Source organism: Labrus bergylta, chromosome 10 (assembly GCF_963930695.1).
Source record: "Labrus bergylta chromosome 10, fLabBer1.1, whole genome shotgun sequence".
Lineage (NCBI taxonomy): Eukaryota > Metazoa > Chordata > Actinopteri > Labriformes > Labridae > Labrus > Labrus bergylta.
The window spans coordinates 24,104,149-24,125,884 of NC_089204.1; the positions used below are offsets into that span (position 1 = coordinate 24,104,149).

At 39.8% G+C, this 21,736-nt stretch overlaps 1 protein-coding gene across 1 annotated transcript; it reads left to right on the top strand.

Moving 5' to 3' along the window:
- The first annotated feature begins 460 nt into the window (after window positions 1–460).
- On the top strand, window positions 461–20,432 carry golga7bb (golgin A7 family, member Bb). Its single transcript, XM_020651001.2, has 5 exons — window positions 461–594; window positions 6,370–6,495; window positions 8,312–8,464; window positions 13,320–13,421; window positions 15,240–20,432. Exons 1-5 carry the CDS (start codon window positions 583–585, stop codon window positions 15,321–15,323), a joined length of 477 nt encoding a protein of 158 aa, XP_020506657.1. The 5' UTR covers window positions 461–582; the 3' UTR covers window positions 15,324–20,432.
- The last annotated feature ends 1,304 nt before the right edge of the window (window positions 20,433–21,736 follow it).

Here is a 21,736-nt window from a genome sequence, read left to right on the forward strand (position 1 = left end):
TACAGCCCTGGCTGATTATAAACACAGGTTTTTAATTGAAGTAGAGCCTGACTGTGCTGACAGTAACAAGTGATTCATGGTGGTATATCCCTTGGAACTCTTTTTTTTTTTTACCTCTTGGCTAACACTTTGGTATTATAGCTCTATCATAGCATAGAGTTGCTTTGATACTACGTTTACTAAAGTTCTAAAAACATGAACATTGCTCAAATGTTAATGCATTGTATGGACATCAGTGTAAAGTTTTTATGATCAGAAAGTGTAATTCCACCTGTGCCTGACAAGGAATCTTCAAAGTGACCTTGAGGACTTTATCTGAGAGCCAGTTACTCTCGGTTAATGTATTAAAAATCAAATTCTTAACAATTAGCATATCCTATTCTCAGTTCAGAGATAACACTCGCAGGCTCGCGCTCAGGCAAGCAGGCAAGTAACAGTCTCGCACGCGCACAAGCACGTGCATATGCTCGCTCGTGCCTCCAGTTTTCCTTGCCAAGCTGTGAAGTCGCGTGGTCCCACACGGCACGAGCATACGGTTGTCGATTTCAGCACGGGACAGATCCTTCACCCTGTTACTGCAATATGGCGACAGAGGTAAGAAATGTTTACCTTTCGCTGCCTTTCCTCTTCGTTCTGTCAACAAGAACCGAAACATGACTGTGCACCTGTTTTTTTTTTTAAAGAACTGCAGCTTGACAGATGCAGCGTTGGAAACTCAATGTCTTGCTTGTTGAATCTCCGGTATCTATAGCTTACTCTGGCTATGCTAAACATTACCTTAAATCAATTAAATTGGTCTAATAGGCATTGCTGCGATTAAAAATGCAACAGAGCATCACGTTCATTCTTAGACAAGAAAATGTGTTTTCATTCAGGAGCTTCACTTACTTTCAGCAGTGTTTATGAGCTCTGTTATTGCGGACCGATACCTCCAGACCCTTCTTCTCTTTTATTTTCATTTTCATCGTTTTGTTAAGAAATGTGAGGCAAATAGACTCGTAGAAACGAACTCACTCTTAAGCTCAGGAGACTAATGAGAGTTATGATGGTGATGGAGAAGTCAGCACCATGGACAGGGACATCCCCTCTTTCCCTATGGTATACTTCTAAATAAGCTTGACAAGGTTTAGTCCTTGCATTTTGAATGAGCTTGATACTCCATACTAATCTCTCTGGGACTTGTCATGCCTGCACTAAATGTAGTTAACATGATTGGCACCAAGTTCACCAAGCTCCTTGAGACAACAACAGAAACTCCTGTTACTATTCTGTGTCACAGTTGCAGTTTCTAGTTCCCCCAGCATCAACAGTGTTGCTTATGTATTTTTAGCCTCAGTAATGCCTGATGGCTCTCAGGCCAGCAGCACGTCTTCCTCAATGCCACCTCTACGTGTCCTTGGTGATGTCACCATAATAAAGCCATTACTGCCTTAGTTACCATAATAATTACCTCATCAAAGGCGGCTGCATTTAACTTTGGTGGGACTCTCTTACATGCAAAGCATACATGGATGTGAATGTATCCAGTACATGTTTATTCCTGTGTGTATTTGGATGTCAGATACACCTGAAATTATCTAATTTATGATTGAGTGAAGTTATAATTCCGGCATAATGATGCAGCAGGTAAAGGTGCAGTGGACAGTGTGCCAGGCAGGATTTGTGAGTGTGTGTGTTTTTTTTTTTGTTCTTCCTGAGCCTGCAAGGCATTGGCAGAGCAGCCCTGATTTTCCTCTGGTGAGCTGCCAGTGTCCCTGTCCAAGCCCCATCAATTACACGAGCACACGCATGCACACAAACACACCATGCTCACGCACAGAAAAACGTAGAGTGTGTGGAAGCAACACAGATTTTATGTCCAAGTCCATCAATTATCTATGGCATATTTAATGCTGACAGGCTGCTGCAGTTGGTAACCGTCAGTGATTGGAGTTTGAGCTGCACAGTTTGCTTCCTGTTCATGGTTTTATCCATCTGTCGCTCTCTCTCTCTCTCTCTCTCTGTCGCTCTCTTTCCCCATCTACTTTAATATTACAACTCATTCTTATTTTATGCATAGTCAGCAAATATTAAGTGACCAAGTAACCTGCTCGTACTGCAGACTGTTTGTGCTGCATGGTTGCTCTCTGGATCCATTACATCCACTCCTGCCAGATCCTCCTCTCAGTCTTAAGGCTAGCCCGGGCTGGAGAATGACACTGTTGATGAATAATGTGTGGAAGCTCAGAGGTTGGCATGGGATCAGCTCTCTTTTTAAACAACGCACCACTTTTATCCAAAGAAAATTTCCTTCTTCCTGCATTGGCTCCACAGTCACTAATCTTCCATCTAAATGTCAGAAAATTTGACTGTTTAGTCAACACCGTCTAATCTCAATGATTTATAGACCTCTGGGTACCTCAGTTTGGCAGCAAGCATGACTAACTCTGCTCCCAGTGGCAGAAAACCAGTTTTATTACCAAGAGATGAAAAGAGAGAGCTGACAGAAAGGAAAAGGTAGGAGATTGAAACGTAACTCTGAGAGCATTTACAGTGTGTGTTGTAATTGTGTGCCCTTTGCAGCATCTGCCCACTGGCAGCACTCACCCATGCTGTCGTTATGTGTTCCTTAAGCTGGAGTGACTAAAGTAGGAAACATGTCAGGGCAATGAGAGTCACACAGCCCTACAGATCCAGGCTGGGGAAAATAACTATAGGGTATGGGGGAAGGTTTTGATAGTAGGAAACGACACAGCTTCGAGGTGCATTATGTGACATCTTAAAGCTCTGGTTCAAACTGAAATTGGTCTGTTTCTGTGGATAAAATATATTTTTTAAAGATGTTTTTCTGCACCAGAGGAATTTTCAAGGGAAATCCTTCATGCTAAAATGTGAAAATTAACTTGGAATAAGTTGAATTCCTTTATGTCGAAGAAGTGGATGAAATTATTTACATGTGTTCTAACATCTTCCTGCAGTTAGATTTGCTGAAATTCTCTTTATGTTGTTGTGTTCAAAATCAAAAAATAAATCATCTTGGGGTAATATGTAATGAACCAACACAAAATACACCATGAATTTTAGTTTTGGGACATATAACTTGGTTTTCACATTTTAAAAATATTGACAGCTTTGAGTGATTTGCTGTGAACATCATCAGGTGCAACCAGTGCCCTCATATTCATAATTGTGAGTCCAATAACATGTGTTTTATTCACAGCTTTTGTTTGTTAATCAAACCAAACTGTCCTAACACTGGTCAGAAATTATAATGCTGTTAAAAAAGAGACTTATTCAAGGCACTGTTTGTGTTTTGGCCTCCCTGTTTCGTTAATTTGTTTCAATCTTTTCTTCACTTGATCCATTATATTGGTCTCTACCATCGATATGTCCTTCTTCCGTACTTATTTTCACTCTTATTTATTCAATCTCTGTGTTTAAATATAATGCAAAAACAATATAAGAAACTAAAAGCCCCTGATGTGTGGGAAGAGGGAAGTCAGACAGCTCAACGGTAAGCAGGTCTTCTTAATAGACTCCTATGTGATCTCGATGACACTTTCACATTGGTGTCTGCTTGTGTGCTATATTTAGACACAGTAATAGATAGACTGGATCTGAACCCTGGTCTCCCACCCAGGAAAGTAAACATCAGCACTCTGCCAACAGAAAACATTTATCTAAGAAGCTCAAATGGACACAGACAAGGACACTCTGCCAGTAACATCAACAACACGTAACAAAAGAAATCCTTTATGACGTCCTCTAGTATCAAACAGAGTATCTGTTGGAGGATTTTAACAAGTTGTAAATGCCTTTGAAAGGGGTACAAGCTTCCTGGTTGATCAGGGACAGAGTTTAGGAAAAAGATTTTGTGATGTTAAAGAAGCATTGATTGAGATGTTTAAACCAAACCCTGGTTAAAATGTCAGTTTTTAAAGTCCAAACAAGTTCACAAATCCAATACAGACAGTATGCAGAGAATGCATACGATAAAAATAAATAGACTCTTTGTTTGACTGGCAGCCTCACAGACTCATGACTTCTGCCTGCTTTGCTCAGTAGTGATGTAAGGCAGAGGTCACTAGGTCAATAACAGACCACAGCACACCATGAAGCCCCACTGACCTGCATGGCTCTTGGCAGGAAAACATGTTTCCTGCATCAAGTTTAACTTCAGCTTTCCTCGTTTTTCCTCTTTCATTTTCCCGTGTCCCTGTCTTTAGTGGACTCCTTATATTTTCCTTCTTCTTGATAATTCTTTCCTAATTCCCTTCTTCCTTTCCCCTGTCTTTATCTAATTTGTTTCCCTTTTTTCCTGGCTTGAATATGTCCTTATTTTCTCTACTTCCAGTGCTTTTTATCTTCAGTACTTTCCATTCTACTTTCTTTCACACTTTGTCCCTTTTCTCTTCCTCCCCTTTTGAACAAACCTCAAAGCATGAAAATCCCCAAAAATCAAAAGCTTGACCAACGAGCTTTACATCTGGCAGCACACTAAATTCCTACTTTGGACATCTGATGACTACATCTGCCTTTTAAAGTAAACCAGGAGCACAAGTAAAAGTTGAACGCAGGACCCATACTTCCAAAGAAGTATTCCCCCTGTGAATTTCTGCTTTTAAGACAGATAAATAGATGTAATGTATTGATCTTAAAGTGGGAGATTGTGGATCATACTACTGTGATGTTGAAGCGTCACTTACTTGCATGTATATCCACATATTCTCTCTGATATTATCTTAATGAACCTGACTCTCAGCCATCTGATTCTTACTTGGATTAGATGCTCCATCATGTGCTGATAATTGCTTCTATTTATAGTCCTGCTTGTTGTTCATCATGATGTCCCGAAGATAGCGCCGAGAGAGTAGAGGGGGAGTGTTAGAGAGACAGAGAAGGCAAGAAGAAGGATATAAAAAGCTCTGTTTGACAGAAAGATCCAGTACCTGAGGTGAATTTGGCTTCTAGCTGACAGAAATAGCAGCTTGGATGCTATTCCTGGTTGAGCGTGATATACCCTATATAGAGATGAAAAGCTGGCACTGTACCATGTCTGCTTGAAAATGACTCACTTGGGCTTTTACATCCAGGTAACCACAACCTCTGCTTGCTTTCACAATAACAACACTGTAGTATCAAGTAGGCCTGAACTTTATGAGAAAAATACATGATTACATTATTCCATATTGTGATAACGATATGAAGTGAGGTAATTAAACCAAAAGTGAAAAAGTTTAGATTAGCTAACCCTCAAAGTTTCTCTCTCTTTCTTCTGTTCTTCATGGTTTACATGATACCTGTATTTGCAACATGTATCATATGAATCCACTTAATTGGCAGCAATTCATCTGAGGTTAGCTCAGCTTCGTCTACTACATCAACACAGAGCGCAGCATCGTCGATGTGACCTCCATCCAATAGTTAAAGTGTATGCATTCTGAGACGGAAAGCATTGTTTGTTTTTATAAAACATTTTTTCTTATTCATAGAAACTTAGTTCAGACTTTTGTGATGTGTATATAGCAAATGCTTATACTGTATTGTATTGAAATTGTGATTCATTGTGCAACCCAGGTAGCAAACTAACCTTCACAGTTAAATCAAAAGAATGAAATTGAGTGAATATCAGTCGAAAAGATCACAACTGTCCAGATGCTGAACACATTTGGTGAAATATACATTTTCATATAGTGTGTGAAAGGGAGCTTCATGCCTCTCTTGCCTTTTTTCCTCCACCTTTTTGTTCACGTCTTAATCTCCCACTCCATCTCTAATTGCCGTACTCTTGAGAGGAGTAATTTAGATCAGCAGGGGACAAGTTGCACTGGCCCACTTGCTTGCCGCTGTTTGCTCCTCAGGGGAAGCCTGTTTGGGTGTAAAACACACCACTCAGCACCAAAGTGCTGTGAAGAGGAGTCTTTTAAAGTGCTCGTTATTACTGCTATTGGGCCTGTTGATGTAGGAGGAATAAAGTGAGGGTGCTAACTAGGACTGTTCTCCTGTGGATGTAGTAATATAGTACAATTCCCTCACTGTGTAGCCCTTTTGCACAAAGACTGTCCGGCAAGTAAATAACCTAGGATTGGCAAGACTTAATACATCTGGAAAGAAATAGATTTTAAAATATTATGTTGTAGTTATAAGATAGGCCTAAACTTCTGTTGGACTTTGCAGTATATCGGCAGAATCTGTGTAAAAGAGAGTGAAGTTGTCAGAAACAATTAGTGTGATGCTTAATGCTTGGACAGGAATTTAGTGTAAAGAAATAAAATAATCTGTATTTTGTGTAAAGCTAAAACTTTGATACTGTGATTTTGTACCAGCAAGAACAAAATGTGCACTTTGTATTTATATAACTTGTGTGCTTTCCCTCCTTTCTGTGCTTAGTTCCATAATCTGCAGGAGCTGAGGCACAATGCATCGCTGGTAACGAAGGTGTTCATACAGAGAGACTACAGCGAAGGAACCGTCTGCCGCTTCCAGAGCAAGTTCCCCTCAGAGCTCGACAACAGGGTGAGCACAAATACAGACCTGTCACTTATACACGACAAGAAAAGAGTTATTTATCAGCAAAATCACACATCACCTAAAACAACATTCATACTCTCTAACACAGTGAGAGTGATGGTACAATATGGCTTCAAACAATCCCTCTGAGGGGGGATCCGACGTAAAAGAAGGCAGGTGTATGATTGAAAACGGGGACATTGTCATTCATGTGCTAACACATGCAGAGGTGTCACAGGCACCCTTCACTCAACTAGATTTAAAAAAAGGAATCAGAGCCACTGATCCAATGTCTTTACTGAGATGAAGGGGAAAAAGTACAAAATGTCATCCATCTTTCTCCAGTTTGTCTTGATATGTGTTTTACTTTGTATTTGTCATGTTACCTCTGTCTTCTGCGATATGCACTGACGGCTCCACCTAGGAATTGTTTTTCTATGTGTTGATTGATTGTATTTTATTTACATGTCACGCACACAAAGTGCCCAACCCTCATGGATTTATAAGACACCAGAAATTCATTTGCAGTGTTTCAACAATTCAGAACATGAAACGTTGCCTCTTCCTTTGACAGCACCGAGTGAAATGTATCCGTCTTTTCACCCAGGCACAACCACAATTTTTCATAATCATCCCACCAAAAGAATTTGATGAAAGATTTTTATTCTAAAAATGCATCCCTTATGTCCTCATCGATGGGACAGTAATATAGAAAGTGATACTCACTCTCAATTTCACCTTTCACACACAAACAAACTAACTCTGTCTTCCTCTGGAGTGGCATTGAACCTGCCTGTCTCTGAAGCTTAAGGTAATGTTCCTGAACGTAACTGTGCACAGAGGGATCTTTGTCATATCCAAAATTTCACTTGATACTTGGACGGCTGGCATAGTGATAAAGAATTTGATAAAACAGTTTCCCCTTAGATGTGTTGAAATTAAACTTATGATTATGTTAAATTACTTTAGTCAAGACAAACATACCTGAAACACTACTAAATAGCAATAACAGGTAAATGTACTGAGATACTTCCTATCGCTGAACACATGAAGAAATATCTGAAACATTATGCAGATTGAGGCAAACTTTTGCAGTATGACCTCTAAGTAACTCAGCAGACAAGCGCAGAATAACTCTACTAGTGTCACAGCTTTATTCATAACATATTAAATGTATTCTGCTTATTCTCTGCAGAAAGAAAGAGCAAAGAAGAAACCCCAATGCTTTTATTTTCACACTTAATATGGACACTGGGGGAATGTGCTTTTCATTTGAGGTGCAAATTTGTTCTTTTTACTTTGCTGTTCTGGCATCTGTGGAGGTGTTTGTAGGGGGTTTTCTTTTCTTTAGATTTTCTAGTTTTTTAAGGATCTGAAGCAGACAGACCACACACACACACACACACACACACACACACACACACACACACACAGAGAGAGGGAGTCAGACTAGAATAAATATTTTCAAGAATCTACTTTTCATGATGAATGGTCTCTGTCAGGCCTTCAGACCACTGCACTTTTCTTTCACACCTTCGTCTAATTTTTCATCTTAGTTTTAAGTTTCCTCATATTCTGCAGGTGAGGTGTGTTTCTGGATTGTTTGACAAGGTAGGAATATTTCGGGTTGAGCAGAATGCAGCTGGTATGTTTGGCAAGCAGTTTTATAGCTGAACAGCTTGCACCCACACTTATGCCAGAACTCTTTTCACTCCTGCAGTCCTTATGGTGTGTATTTGTGTGTGTGTGTGTGTGTGTGTGTGTGTGTGTGTGTGTGTGTGTGCCTCCATATCTCTACATGTGTGTTTGTGTCTGCAAGTAGATTGAGCGAACATTGCTCGAGGAGACGGTGAAGACGCTGAACTCTTACTATGTGGAGGCTGAAAAAATCGGAGGTCAGTCGTACCTGGAGGGATGTTTAGCTTGTGCAACAGCGTATATCATCTTCCTCTGCATGGAGACCCGCTATGAGAAGGTAATCAACTTGTGCACACCTACTGTACATCCTTTCACAGACAACAGCCATATACCACCTGTGGAGCACTCTGGGAAACATGTTCATTTACCTTCTTTCTTAAAGTTAGATTAGATTTTACCACTATTCATTTTTCACATTCTAAGGCTGGAGGCAAAGTTACTTTTTAACATTTGTTTTTCCGTATGCGACTGGCTGCTTCATGAACGTAATCGTAAATATACTAGGCTGTACGTGACGTGTGTGACTGGAGGATGCCAGTAGCACACCAGAGAACTTAAGCTGTATACAACTACCTCATGTGTGGGATGTAAACCACAAATGGAGGAGGATAGTATAATGGATATAATAATTGATTTTTGCAATACTGTCACACGTGTTTGATTGTAATTCATACACAGGGTAACCATGATAGCACCGATAGCTCAACCTACCAGTCGCGATAGCGGTTAAGAAGAAGTAGTAACAGAGTGAGCTGTGACAGACAGCTCACACTGAGTCCTGGTCTTTTGCATCTTAAAATCTGATGTTTAGCACAGCCAGGCAGACCTTTATGCGCACTGACCAAACAGCACCGCCTCCTCATTCTGTCAGAGCAGGTGTCAGTGTTTACTGCATTTCCACTATGATAGGTCTGCCTGTTTAAAGGTTTTTTAAAACTGACGAATCACTTGTCTTAAATCCAAGATGATTAAAAGAATGAGGCTCTCATTAATACTGAAAGCAGTCGCTGTAAATACTGAAACTCCCTGTCGTGTTAATGTTGTTCTCCGTTAAGTGTAGCTCTGCTAAAGCTCAGTTAATTAACTTACAAACACAATATTTCACCCTACAAACCCCTAACCATAAAATAGAAAATGATATACAGTTATCATTTTTTGTGTATCTTTTTGGTGGTCAGGGTCTCTGGGATTATGTTTATAATGTTTATTATTGCTTATATTAAGTATGCAGCTTTCACAAAACTAATACAAACGACAAACAGCTGTGAAACCTACATGCAATTTGAGTTTCAGCTCAGTTAGTATTCATTTACAGCTGCTTTTCAGAAACTCCAATAACCACCAAGAACTTTTTTAGGAGCATATTTTTCAATGTTTAATGAAGCAGGTTCGCTCATCCACATATATATTCAGTTGTTTTTTTTGTAATACACTATGGGTCTCTGAGGCTAAGCTGACCTCTCACACAGGGCAGCTTAGCAAAAAAGAAAGAAGATAAAATCCAATTCTGAAACACCTCAAAAGCCCACACCTGTGCAGCGTTGGTCGAAGCTTGGCACGCCAACTCTTAACACCACATTTGCCTAAAGCGCAACAAAGATGTCCATGTTGAGAAAGAGCAGGTGGTTCAACCTCTGCTAGCTTTGTTGCAGGATTGAACAAGTACACAGGCATACACAACACAATCACATACACAGAAGCACACACAGTAAGTTTGATTATTTCCCTTGTGACTACAGAAGTACCTGCCGGTGTTTTAGAATAAACTCGAGTGTAGCGTGAAGTCCCAGCATGCCTCATTGTTCTGATCTCTGTCACCCACGACATTCATCTCTTTGGTCTTGTTGCATTTTGCAAACATTTCTTAATCAAAGCGCCACAGAGGGACTGGAAGCTTTATCAAGAAGCACAAAAAGGATTTTTTGCTGTGTTGATGCCATGCAGAAATGTCCCAATCTGAAGTTCCTTTCATCTCCCTGTCAGCTGGGTGCTGCTCTGTTGAGACTTTCAGATGCTATCAGCCCCACAGGAGAGCTGTTTATTTACATGTTTAACTTACTCACATCTTGGCTGAATCACATTATTACCGACAATAATCAAATATACCCACCCAAGTCGATGCTGTTTCCACACGCCAGTGAGCATGGACCTGTGTGCGGATTCAGTGGAGCACCCAAATCCTTGATGCTTATATCTCACCCCATCAAAGGACACTGATTGCTCCCAGCATGTCAGAACAGATTCATGTGCACAAAGCATTCAGAAAGCTTCCCTCATGCAATAGTATGTGCCCTCCATCTATTTCCTCCTTCAATTATTCACAAGAATGTGACTCCACATATGGGACTTTCTCGAACATACATATGCACGCATATTCCCCTTTAAATTTCACTCTAGCAGAGGAAAAGAATCCTGTGACATGCATGTGAAACAGACTGTGACACCTTAGCTTCTTAGGCGATACACTGACACACTCACAAAGCCAACACACACACACACACATATATCAACACAACAGAGAAACAGCTTGTGTACTTGACTGTCATATTGTTACGCTGAAGAGGATTGAGCTGCCCTGAGAGCTGGCTAGCAGCGAAACGGTTGGCCTTTTCACTGCACAACAATAACCCCATTAGTCAGGACTGGGCTCTGTGACTCTGTTCCTTGATATTTGGTTGCCTTTGATGGAGTTTTCAACAAAAGACACAGTTATGTTTTGTGTAGAGGAATTAGTGCATACACTGTCATTATTCCAAGCCAAGTACTGATTGTATTCTGCTTACTTGACATAGATCTGACTGATTTAAAGCAGCACAATTAAGCTAACCACTGCCCATTGATGGCTTTTTACATTGTTTTACACAGAGGGACCTCATGATTGATAGTAACATTATCCAGACAGTGTATTTCAAAAGTTGTTTCTTCCTCTTACAATGGGAGATAGAAAGAAGTATTCTTCTGTGGTTTAGTCTCTGCTTGCAGGGGTCACTATATGAGCAGCTGTGCCTGCAGCTGTAACAGGCCTTTGACCTCCTGGAGGAGTGCTTCTCTGTGTGTTGCTCACTCTCTGTTGTTTTCTTATCTCTGAAGGCAGAAAGTGCTGAACTGACCTTAAGTTAACTTTAAGAAGAGGATGTGAGCTTTTTCATGTTGAATGGAAAAGTTTAGGAATTCATGAAAAAGTTGTTTTACCCCTGACACAGCATGCTACAAAAAAATTAACTGCTGCTTATAACTAAACCCTTTTTATGTAGATATTTGTGCCGTGTTGCTCAAGATAGTAGTCTGTAAAAAAGTGTGACAGGAAAATAAAGTATTTTTTGTCATTGTGCAAAAAACTCCTTTAACTGCTTCGTGCAATTAAAATAAAAAATAAATGCCTAAATAGGAAAAAACCCAATACAACAGAGTCGATAAGACAAAGACCACAAATGCACTGAAGTAGAAAAATAAGAGAATTAATGGATATTAAATAATCTGTAGGTATTTACAGATAGTTTAGATTACTTCGGTTGTGATAGGTCTTTGTCCTAATGACCTTTATTTTTGGATCTTAATTGCAAATAGCAACAGCTCGTGAAGCTTACCCATTAAGACTGCATTTTAGTAATTTCCCTGCGTCCTCAAATGCCAAACCCACAAAAATAAGAACAAAGCTGACTTTGAAAGACTTTTTGTTCAAGCAGAATTGAGGAACTTTCATTTTGTGGTGACTTAAGCAGTTATTTCTTACCTCTTTGCTCATCCTGTCTTATCCATTTTGGTGGAGAGAGGTTCTTTTGATCTGCAGGCTATGAACCTCCCAAAAGTAACTATATAGTAACTGACACACTTCTGATGGTCTATTTTGCTTCCATAAGTCATATAAACATTAATATTAGATTAAGCCATTCTCATAACCAGTTAAAAATCAGAATATTTTGGTTTAATATACATTACAATGTAAATTATTAATTCTAATCCAGGCTGTTATTTTCAGTCTGAAGTGATAAAACTGTGTTATTCCAGCTCAGACACGCAGATATGCAAAGGATTTCTCCTCCTTCCTCAGAGTGCTGACAGCTCCCTCAGTGTACATGAGTCCCAGTGGAGCGTGGTTTAGCTGATTGACACGGTTAGGCAGAGTCTAGGAGAGGCATGGCACAGCGGTACTGTATGTGTCCACAGAGGCATAGCTGAGGCTAAATAAGCTGCTCTAATGATGCCACTGTGACTAACATCTAACCATTTAGCATCACCGTCCATCAGTCAGCAGTCATTTGGTTGCTATCAGCTGCAACCTGGGACAACATCACAGTGCTTGAGTTTGAATAAACACTCCAAATCTCCAGGGTAAACTGCGTGTGGAGTTGTAATGCTTACTGAATTTATTTGCAAAAGTGGAGTCTAAACTTGGGGCTCAGCTTCACTCCACTGCAGCTCTGTGGTCTGTTTTTTGCACAGTTGAAGAAATTCTCACTTGCTAGACTGAAAATAGATTCTTTACTAAAACAGTCTAAAGAAACTGTCCACCTCACTTTTTAGAGGGTTACTAAATGGCCCAGACAGTTAACCAAGGCATGACATTTAGCCTGAGACAGCCATGTTTGGAATTAGGAACTAAAGCCTCTAAATGGAAAACTTCAAAAAGAGAAAAGCTACGGCTCGTCAATTCTAGTAATTCAATTCATACAGCTTTGCTTGACATGAGTGGCTTGGAGCTATGTATAAAAATAACTGCCGTACTTACAGTATAATGGAATTACTTTGAGTTTAGACTGTAATGTTCAGGAAAAACAAAGACGTGCAATGACTAGAAAAGAATATGTATCACATGCCGCATGCTAACTATGCACAAAAGACCACAAATTATTTCTTCCATTTTTCAGTTTTTCCACCAGGAGGATGTTATGCCAATCTTTACCCTCTTGTAGGTTTATGTTCAGTGTAACCTGCACTTTGGAAAGTAATATGCAGATAATGGATTCCCATTCAGAATGTCTGTTGATATTACTTATACTGTACTGCGTGTTCTGCGAGTGTTTTTGAGGTTTTCAGCATGCCCCCAATAATGGTTCTACTGAAAACTTCAAGATCTCCCATTGTATATTTGTCTTTTTTAACCCTTCTTCATCTTCCCTGATTTCTTCCAGGTGCTGAAGAAGATATCCAGCTACATACAGGAGCAGAACGAGAAGATCTACGCTCCCAGAGGTCTGCTGCTCACGGACCCTGTAGAGCGAGGAATGAGGGTCGTATCCTTCACTAATCTGCTGTTCTCTCTGTTCAAGTTTGAATTAATTAATAGGAAAATGAGGCTCAGACATGTACAGTAGATGGAACCAGTAGTTAAGAGTTTTTAGATTTTAGACTTCATTAGTCTGAGCTCCAAGTTAGGGTTGTTTTCACTGAGAAACATCTGTGTTGAATTAATGAACAAGAAACACCTCCTGCCGCTCACACAATACCTTTAAGGTGTCCTTGAATGAATGAAGGAACCCAAACGCCAGCTGCTGCAGAGGAGCTGTTCATTGCCCAACTGCTGTTCCCTAGAGAAATCTTGAACTTGAAGCAGGGCAAGGCTGAAAAAAGCATGCATGCTTTGTCAAATGTCCTCTTAGAAGAGAGGTGAAAGAAACAGAGTGATGTGATGAATCATCAGCCCAAGGTGTTTGTGCTTCAAATGTGTTTATGTTGCTAAAGCTATGTGCTCTGTTTCATCATTCCAAAACTGGGTGATGTATCACAATCAATTTCAACATCTGTTACTCTTGAGATCACTTATCCTATTTTACTTCAAAGTTGAGTTGCTAAATTTTCATATTGCCAGCAAAGGATCCTCATGGGAGAGAGTGTGTGTCCAGTAGACCATCACACAGGCCTGGCCCAAGCTGACTGTAAGAGCTGGCTCCAAGTCACAGGGCGAACCAATTTCCAACACGTATTAGTCAGCACAGTGCTTCACAATGTGGTCTCTGTTTGTGAAGACGAGTAGAGGCGTGTTTCTCCTGAAGAGCAATGAAAGCATGTGTCTTACTTCTATCAGTGTTCCCTTATTGGCATGATCCCTCAGTCTCGGATCACAAGAACAGTTTTATTTTTCAGAATCCAATAAAGGAATTCCTGTGCAGAGATGCTCTGACACCATTTTATTCTTCTTGGGACTGAATGTAATACATTAACCTGCGTGTTTCCAAATTCAGATTACTAGCCTAGTACCTGTGCAGTTAAAAAGATACATATTTTTTTATTTGCATCCTAGTAATGCTGTATTACTGGGATGCATTTGCTACCAGTGTTGTTTAAAACCTTTTTGTTTTGTTGTCAAGGATTTTCAAATGATTTACTTTTTGCTTCCTCTATCTAACATTAAACTCTGCTGACACAGTCGCATAGTTACTTGCTTTTGTAAATTGTAAACAACTCCTGGTAACTCTGAAACGTAGTTGCCAGTGGCAGCAACAATATATTCAAGTTAACGAGCTGTGAAGGTTGCTGTATTGGACATTCTCTGGGGGTTAATGCATTACCTGAACGGTGCATAGGCTGGCATACTCGACCATACCGGACAACACATGTTGGGCATTTCCATTACTTGAATATGTATAAAATGCTTTGGCCATTGGGACCTCACGTTTGTAAACAAGTACATGGAATGACTTTATTTTCCTGTCCCAGACTATTTTTTTATTTTAAGCATTGGGACATATTTTAACCCTTTCATGAGCTGTTCCAGATGCTACAACTGTTTTTTTAATTAACATGTTTGATTTAATCACAGCCGAAACAAGATTTTTTTGCAATTGGAGCTCCTTAGAGATGAGTACGAGCTGAGAAATAAGCAGTATCAACTGAGGGAGCAACAGGATACCAGGAGGAGAAGGAGAAAATATTGAAGCCATTCACTGATCTCTCCAAGTACATAAAAGCTCATGAGGTGGATGTTCGGCCAAACGCTGCGGACACAAAACTGTGGGATGAAAAATGAGTTTTGAAAGTTGGAGCACTTTCTACATCCTGTGTTTTAAAACTATCTCTGTCATTATGGTCCTTGACTCTCTGTGTGTCTGCAGCTAGAGATCAGTCTGTTTGAGGACCGGGGCTCGGGCAGCTCCAGTCCCAGCAGCACCATGTCGTCGGCAGGCAGCGCTCGGTGACTGGAGGGGCAGCGCCAGGCTTACGGGTACCACCACAGGGGCAGCGGGACACTCACCAACATCCGCATGCTGAAACATGAGAGCACGAGGTTCTAAGACGAGTGGCGAGAACAAGGCGTGGAGGTGATCTACAGCATTCACACTCTCCCTGCCACCTGAGAACAGGAGCTGGCTTACACAAACACACTGGATTAAACACAAGTGCAACAGAACCCCCAAACACAAGCGCTAGACAAATATACAAGCCAACATCAAGAGTGTCTATGAGGGAATATCCTTCACTATCCAACAGATATTCATCATCATCTCTGTTGTTCCAATTGTTCCATTCATTTTTCATCACGTCCGTTTCCATGACTCACACCACCTCTGTCTTAAAGCTGATTCAGCTGGCTTAAGCTTAATTTAACTGGACATCAATGCTTGATTGTTTTCACGGAGGTCACTGTCACTATGTGTATCTACTGAGGCAGCCTTAAGTCTGTGCAGCAGCTCTGAAATGTAGAAGGAGGAAAAGTACCAGCCTCCCGGGAGACAGAATGTTCTCCGGTCTCGCTGAATGATTGCATTCATGTCAGGTGGTTGAGGTCAACCTGCTCTGAATGCTGGCAAATTGGGCCCGCAGTGGGACCATACGGTTCTACGCTCTGTTCACATGCATTTGGCTTCAGTATCAAACGGCTAACAGAGAGCACCTTGAATTGTTTATTCTTCTCATTCACAGCAGTTGATGCTGGTGATCCACATCACAGCTGTAGGTCACAACGCTCCTATGCGCTCTCTTTTCTCTCTCTCTCTCTTTCCATTCAAGTCAATTCAATGGCTTTGTTGGTGAAGTGTTATAAACAGCAACTTCACCAGAGCATAAAAGCACAGTTTGATTAGAATTTTGACATTCATCCAAAACAAAACAAAACCAAAAAATGATGGTAGAAGCAACAAAACATTAAGGTACATATCTTTATATTTTGCACTATGGATGAAAAATACATTAGATTAACATTTTTACAGCACAAACTATCATGTTTACAGCCTGGTACAAAAAACAAAATAGGTCTGATTAGCTCATGTCTTGATCGGCACACATTGTGCATTTTAAAATAACTTCTAAGGATAAGCATTATTCACAATAAGGCGTGTAGCTGACCTGATGACAGGCTGGCGCGGTGTGTCAATTTGTCAAACCTGCCTCAGCTCCTGCTCTTAGATCTTCGTTTAGTTGACTGAAGTTAGTGAGTCAGCACTGTGACCGCAATCGATGGGACTACAAAGCCCCCTGCAGTAACAGATGGGTGACGTCACTCTGGCTTCGTCCATTAATATTTACAGTCTATGGTTTACAGCTGACTGACTGTTAGATGCACAAGTTAACCTAAAAGCAGTCCTTTGCACTTGATCTTTGTAAAGATTTCATATCAGACCACTCAAGTGGTACCTCTTTTTATTCTTGAATCATTTTGAAGATACAGTTAATGCCACATAGACTTTCAAATACAAGCAGACCATGCATAAGTACAAAATGTACAAACATCTCATTTAAAGGCTGAAGACAGAAAAAAACTGGTGATAGCAAAACATTATGTATCTATATTATAAAGACAAGGGAGACTAGTTCTCAAAAAGGCAAATCCGTAAAAAAACATCTTCAGATAAAATTTACAAGCATAAACAAATGGAAAAGTTCAAGGGGGTGAATACTTATGCAAGGTTTTCGATACACACACGTACACCCCAGTGGCCATTGGCCATGCTCTCCTTCACAAACACAAACAAACACACACACACACACACACACACACACACACACATTCTGGCAGACACAGAGATGGACTCAACCAAGCCCGACAATATTTTCTGTGGTCTCATCTAGTTGGGAACACAAAATAACCCAGGATTTGTAAGAGCAGGCCAGTTGGCCTGGTTTTGAGGACATGTGTGTCGTGCGTCAGTGCCATCAGTCACTAGTCCTATCTAGTGAGAGATGAAAGTCTGCTGATCATTAGGGAGACGTCAACGTGTACAGATCAGTGTGCTTAAAGAGATCTGAACACTGACATGTTTTTTTCCTGAGAAACTGAAACAGTGTGGGTTGTTATCTCTGCAGCTGTTTGATGTATGTTATCCAGTATGGGTGTTAATGACAGGTATGTGCAGGAGAAGCTGTCCACATAAAGTTTATTGAACCTGAACCTCAAATAGTCAAGCTGTCTTGGCTCTCATGCAGATGCAGGTTTTTAAATTGTTTTTTGTTTGATTAAAAAACAATAAATAATCAAAATTAGGTATTTAGAAGAGAGTGTTTTTCACATAAACACAACAAAAATAAGAATCAAAGAGTGTGTCTTTTAATTAGTGCCATCCTTCATTCTGAAATGTAATTTGGGCAGTTTGTCATTGTGTCAGTGGAGCACAGTTATAGCTCCCTCTAGGGTCAGACTGAGGAAGTTCTGCATTCCCAAGAGACAATCTCAAAAGGAATTAGTCTAAAGAAAACATGAAATTAATATATTTATATGACATTAATTTTTCACACTACATCACTATTCAGCAGGCACATTTTCCAGACAAACATCTTCAATACACCCAAGACAGACTAGCCTGAGGAGCATTTCTGTCTTTGTGGGGAATCACTGCTAACAGTGTGTGTGCGTGTGTGTGTGTGTGTGTGTGTGTGTGGAGGCTGACGAAACAAAAGATGATCATTATGTGACAAAAATGTTGATGCCGGTAGACAGCACACCCACACGTTGTCTTACAAAAGACAAGACCTCCTGAAAACACTTGAGCCCTGCCTCAGTGTCTGCATGTTCTATTTCTGTTGCCATATTTCCCTTCGTTATGTTATTTTACCATTTTGAGTTTTATTTCCTGTTTACTCCCTCATACCATAAAGTCTTTGTTCCTTCTGACAGTGTAGTCGTTTACCTCTACTTAAGCCACTTAGCAAAACCTACAACAGAGACCCCTCCAACCAGCGTTTTGTACTTTGACCAGAGCGTGTCATTTTGGAGTTAAACTACTTACTGGGAAGACATTGAAGAATCTCTTCAGTGTAGGGGATAGTTTATTTTCATCATGACACTTTACTTCCTGGATGAACCAACAGAGACTTTTTCCCCACAGAAGTTGAGTTCAGTTGTGCTTGTGTTCGGCCTCCTGTGCTTTTTGATGCCTTCATGTTTCATCCCAGTGGAATGGATACCCAACCTGGGGCTGATGGACTGCAAAATTGACTCTAAATATGACTCTCAACACTGCCAATAAGCAAACAACGGAGCTCATTGGACAATGTATAAAGAAATAAACAATGAGTATGTATGAAATGTAAAGGAGAAGAGCAGTATTGTACATGCTTATCTATGATTATATCCATGCTGAGTGTGTGGGGTGTAAAGAAGTTGCGGGGGAAATGCCATAATGCTATTTTATTCCAAACATCACTGTTGCTCAAAACTATTTCTTAAACCCAATTTTTAATATTTTCATAACCTCTCTGATTTGGGCATCCAGTGATGGAGCAGCTATAAAAGCAGATTGTACAGCGTTAAACTGCTGTGTAGTGTTATCTGTAAAATGAAGACATTTTTTGTCTTTGTCCAAAATAGTTTGAAGTATTGGTGATGTAGATATTGTTAATAATAATAACAATATGTGGAGTTATTATTGTGGAGTTTGATAGATGATTAATGTCGAAGGTAATTATGATAACACTCAGGGGAACGATCAAAATGTGCCAAATACAAGGGTGAAAAGTCTTAAAGGATAAGTTCACATATTTAGTTGTTCTAGCAGCTAAAGTGTTGCTAACATTGGTCGTGTGGTTGGTGCTCGTTGCTTACCGAACTCAAAATATTTACATTTCTGGATGTACTGATATGAGAATTGGTGCAGATGTCCATGTTGGAAAGAGGTTTAAACCACCTGATTCTAATTTGATTAAATTAGATTTTATCAGCTCAACATTAGCAGGATGGGTTGGTCTTTTTTAAAATGTTATCATGCTAACCTTAGCGTTTTGCTCAAAGCACCACTGATAAACCTGACATAGTTGCTAGCGTTGCTTTAGCCTTTTGGTCCATTAAAAGTAGATAAATATCACCTTGCAATCAAAACATTGGAGTTGAGATAAATTACTTATTAATTAGCGTAAATAACACCTCCAGTTAAACTTTTAAAGGTTTAACTTTGGACTTTAATGCCTGTATTCAAACACAAGTACATAGCCTCTGTACATAGGGCTAGTATACTAACAACTAGGCTACCACCGCCCTCCTTCAGTTAAACTTTCATTGGACATGTTACAATGGCATGTAAAACTGAACTGATCCTTTAAGACTGAAAAGAAAAAGAAGCACTGTGAGGGGTATTGTGAGGCGTTAATGTAGCCTGTTCTTTCGATATACAAAGACAAGGGAACAAAGACTAGGACATAGTAATAAATGTATTTTTATCAAAAGATTAGCATTGAGATAGGACTACATTATCAAGGAGCAGATTCAGCTTTGGGTCTTTGATCCTCCATCATGCTCACTGTCAAGATAACCTCTGTGCCAACACATCTTTGGAGGAGAAGCAGAGATATATGAATCACCACTTACAAGTGATAATATGTAGTCCATATCAGTGCGACAATGTCAAATATTTATCATGAACTGTATTTGAAAGTGCAGAAAGTTTGTTCAGTCGACAGTGTTTCCCGGTTGTATGTGAAACTGTTACAAGTGAAAGATTAGTCATTGTGCGATATGTCTTCCTGAAGTGTAAAGTGAAATGTAGAGTTCTGGCACCAGCCTTTTCGTGTTGCTCTGAGCTGGTCTGGCTTGAAGGAGACTAAGACTGCATTGATGTTTAATGCTGCATGATGTTTGTGTAAACAAAGCGAGCACCAGATGACGAGAAGCGAACCCCCCTCATCAACGAAATCCCTCGGTTGTGCTGCTGAGAGAGAAGAATTTATATCTTATCTTGATGTTATTTATGTGTTTGCATCCGATTATTTACATATTAATTGACTCATGTATTATTTCTCAAAGCTGATTACTATTCAAAGCCTGGGGAGTCGAGCTTCAACTGTCGTCGAGACATGAATAAAGTGTCTGATGAAGCTGGTTTGAAAGAGAATTATTTTAACTGGAGGCAGCTGTCTTTTTTCTTTTTTTTTTTACAATGTTCAATTTATGAGGTATATGCTTCGTCTTCCCGGTTTATTAAACACATTTTTTGGAAAATTCAGAATAGGACAAAGTCATTTTATCAGCCTGAAGTATGTAACTGTAGAGAGTAAGTAAGTAAGCTGGTAGGGCTCAAACATGCTCACATATTTACTGAATCTAGTTATTCAGTCCTAAATTCATGTGACTTTACATCAGGTGAAAAAAGGGTTAGGGTTAGGGTCAATGACCATTGGCCGATAGGTTGAAGTAAAATAGGCTGTGTTCTATCCACTGTACAAAAATGGACAACACGTCTCCACTTCCTCCTTTTTTTTTTACAGAAGTTAAGCCAAAATACTCCACATGACAGGCACCTTCATACTACGCACTGTGATTTCATTCGGGGCCAGAGTTGCTAAGTAGACTAAAACAGCAAATATCCCTCAAGTTGGTACGGTCCACTTCAGAATGGATATGTTGGTTTGAAGCAGATACATTGTTGAGGAACGTTCAATGACACTCTTGTTCGTATGTGTTACACTTACACTCACTTTAACTCCTCTACTCTATTAATCTGGTGCTCTGCTGTGATTCTGTTCTTATATATTTTAAGTATTTTAAACCCCAGCTGAGTGAAGCGCCATCCCGTCCCATATGAACACAACGCTGAAAACAACAAGCCCAGAGGGAATTTGACTCCACTCTGTTTTTAGAAAGGCATTACTCAGCAATCTATTTACTGAGGATATAATAGATATCTGATATTAACATTGAGAAGGTTGGCTTTATCACCTCTACTGTGGACAGTCAGTCGGGGAAAAAGCTCAAAATATTTTAGCTTCACTTTTGGAAATGCTGGCATGTTGTCCATCTATTTAGTCTATGCGTTAAACATAAAACATAAAACCTTTTGAGCTTGTATGGGGAACATGTTGCAAAATCTGTGCTTAATTACTCAGAGCAGATACATAGTGAAGGTGAAGTTTATCTAGAGTAATGTTTGGTTGCCAAGTGATGAAAAAATGGACAACAGCTCTGTTGTCATCTCTGTGAACTCTAAACGAAAACTGCTTTGCCAAACGAAACACTGAAGTTAAACATTTAAAAGGAGCATTTTTTAAATTCTCAAATATACCAAATATTAGCGTCTGTAACTAATCAAATCAAAGCTTCTTTGTTCAACATGGGGACGAAGGTAGAAATTGTTTTCCTGTGACAATCAGAATCCCTATGCGATCCTTGTATTAGCAGATATCTGTC

Excerpts from the sequence above, each read along its gene's own strand:
- golga7bb (XM_020651001.2), top strand. Across the intron at positions 6,496-8,311 it reads CCTCAGAGCTCGACAACAGG|ATTGAGCGAACATTGCTCGA; the intron begins GTGAGCACAAAT and ends GTCTGCAAGTAG. Across the intron at positions 13,422-15,239 it reads TAGAGCGAGGAATGAGGGTC|CTAGAGATCAGTCTGTTTGA; the intron begins GTATCCTTCACT and ends GTGTGTCTGCAG.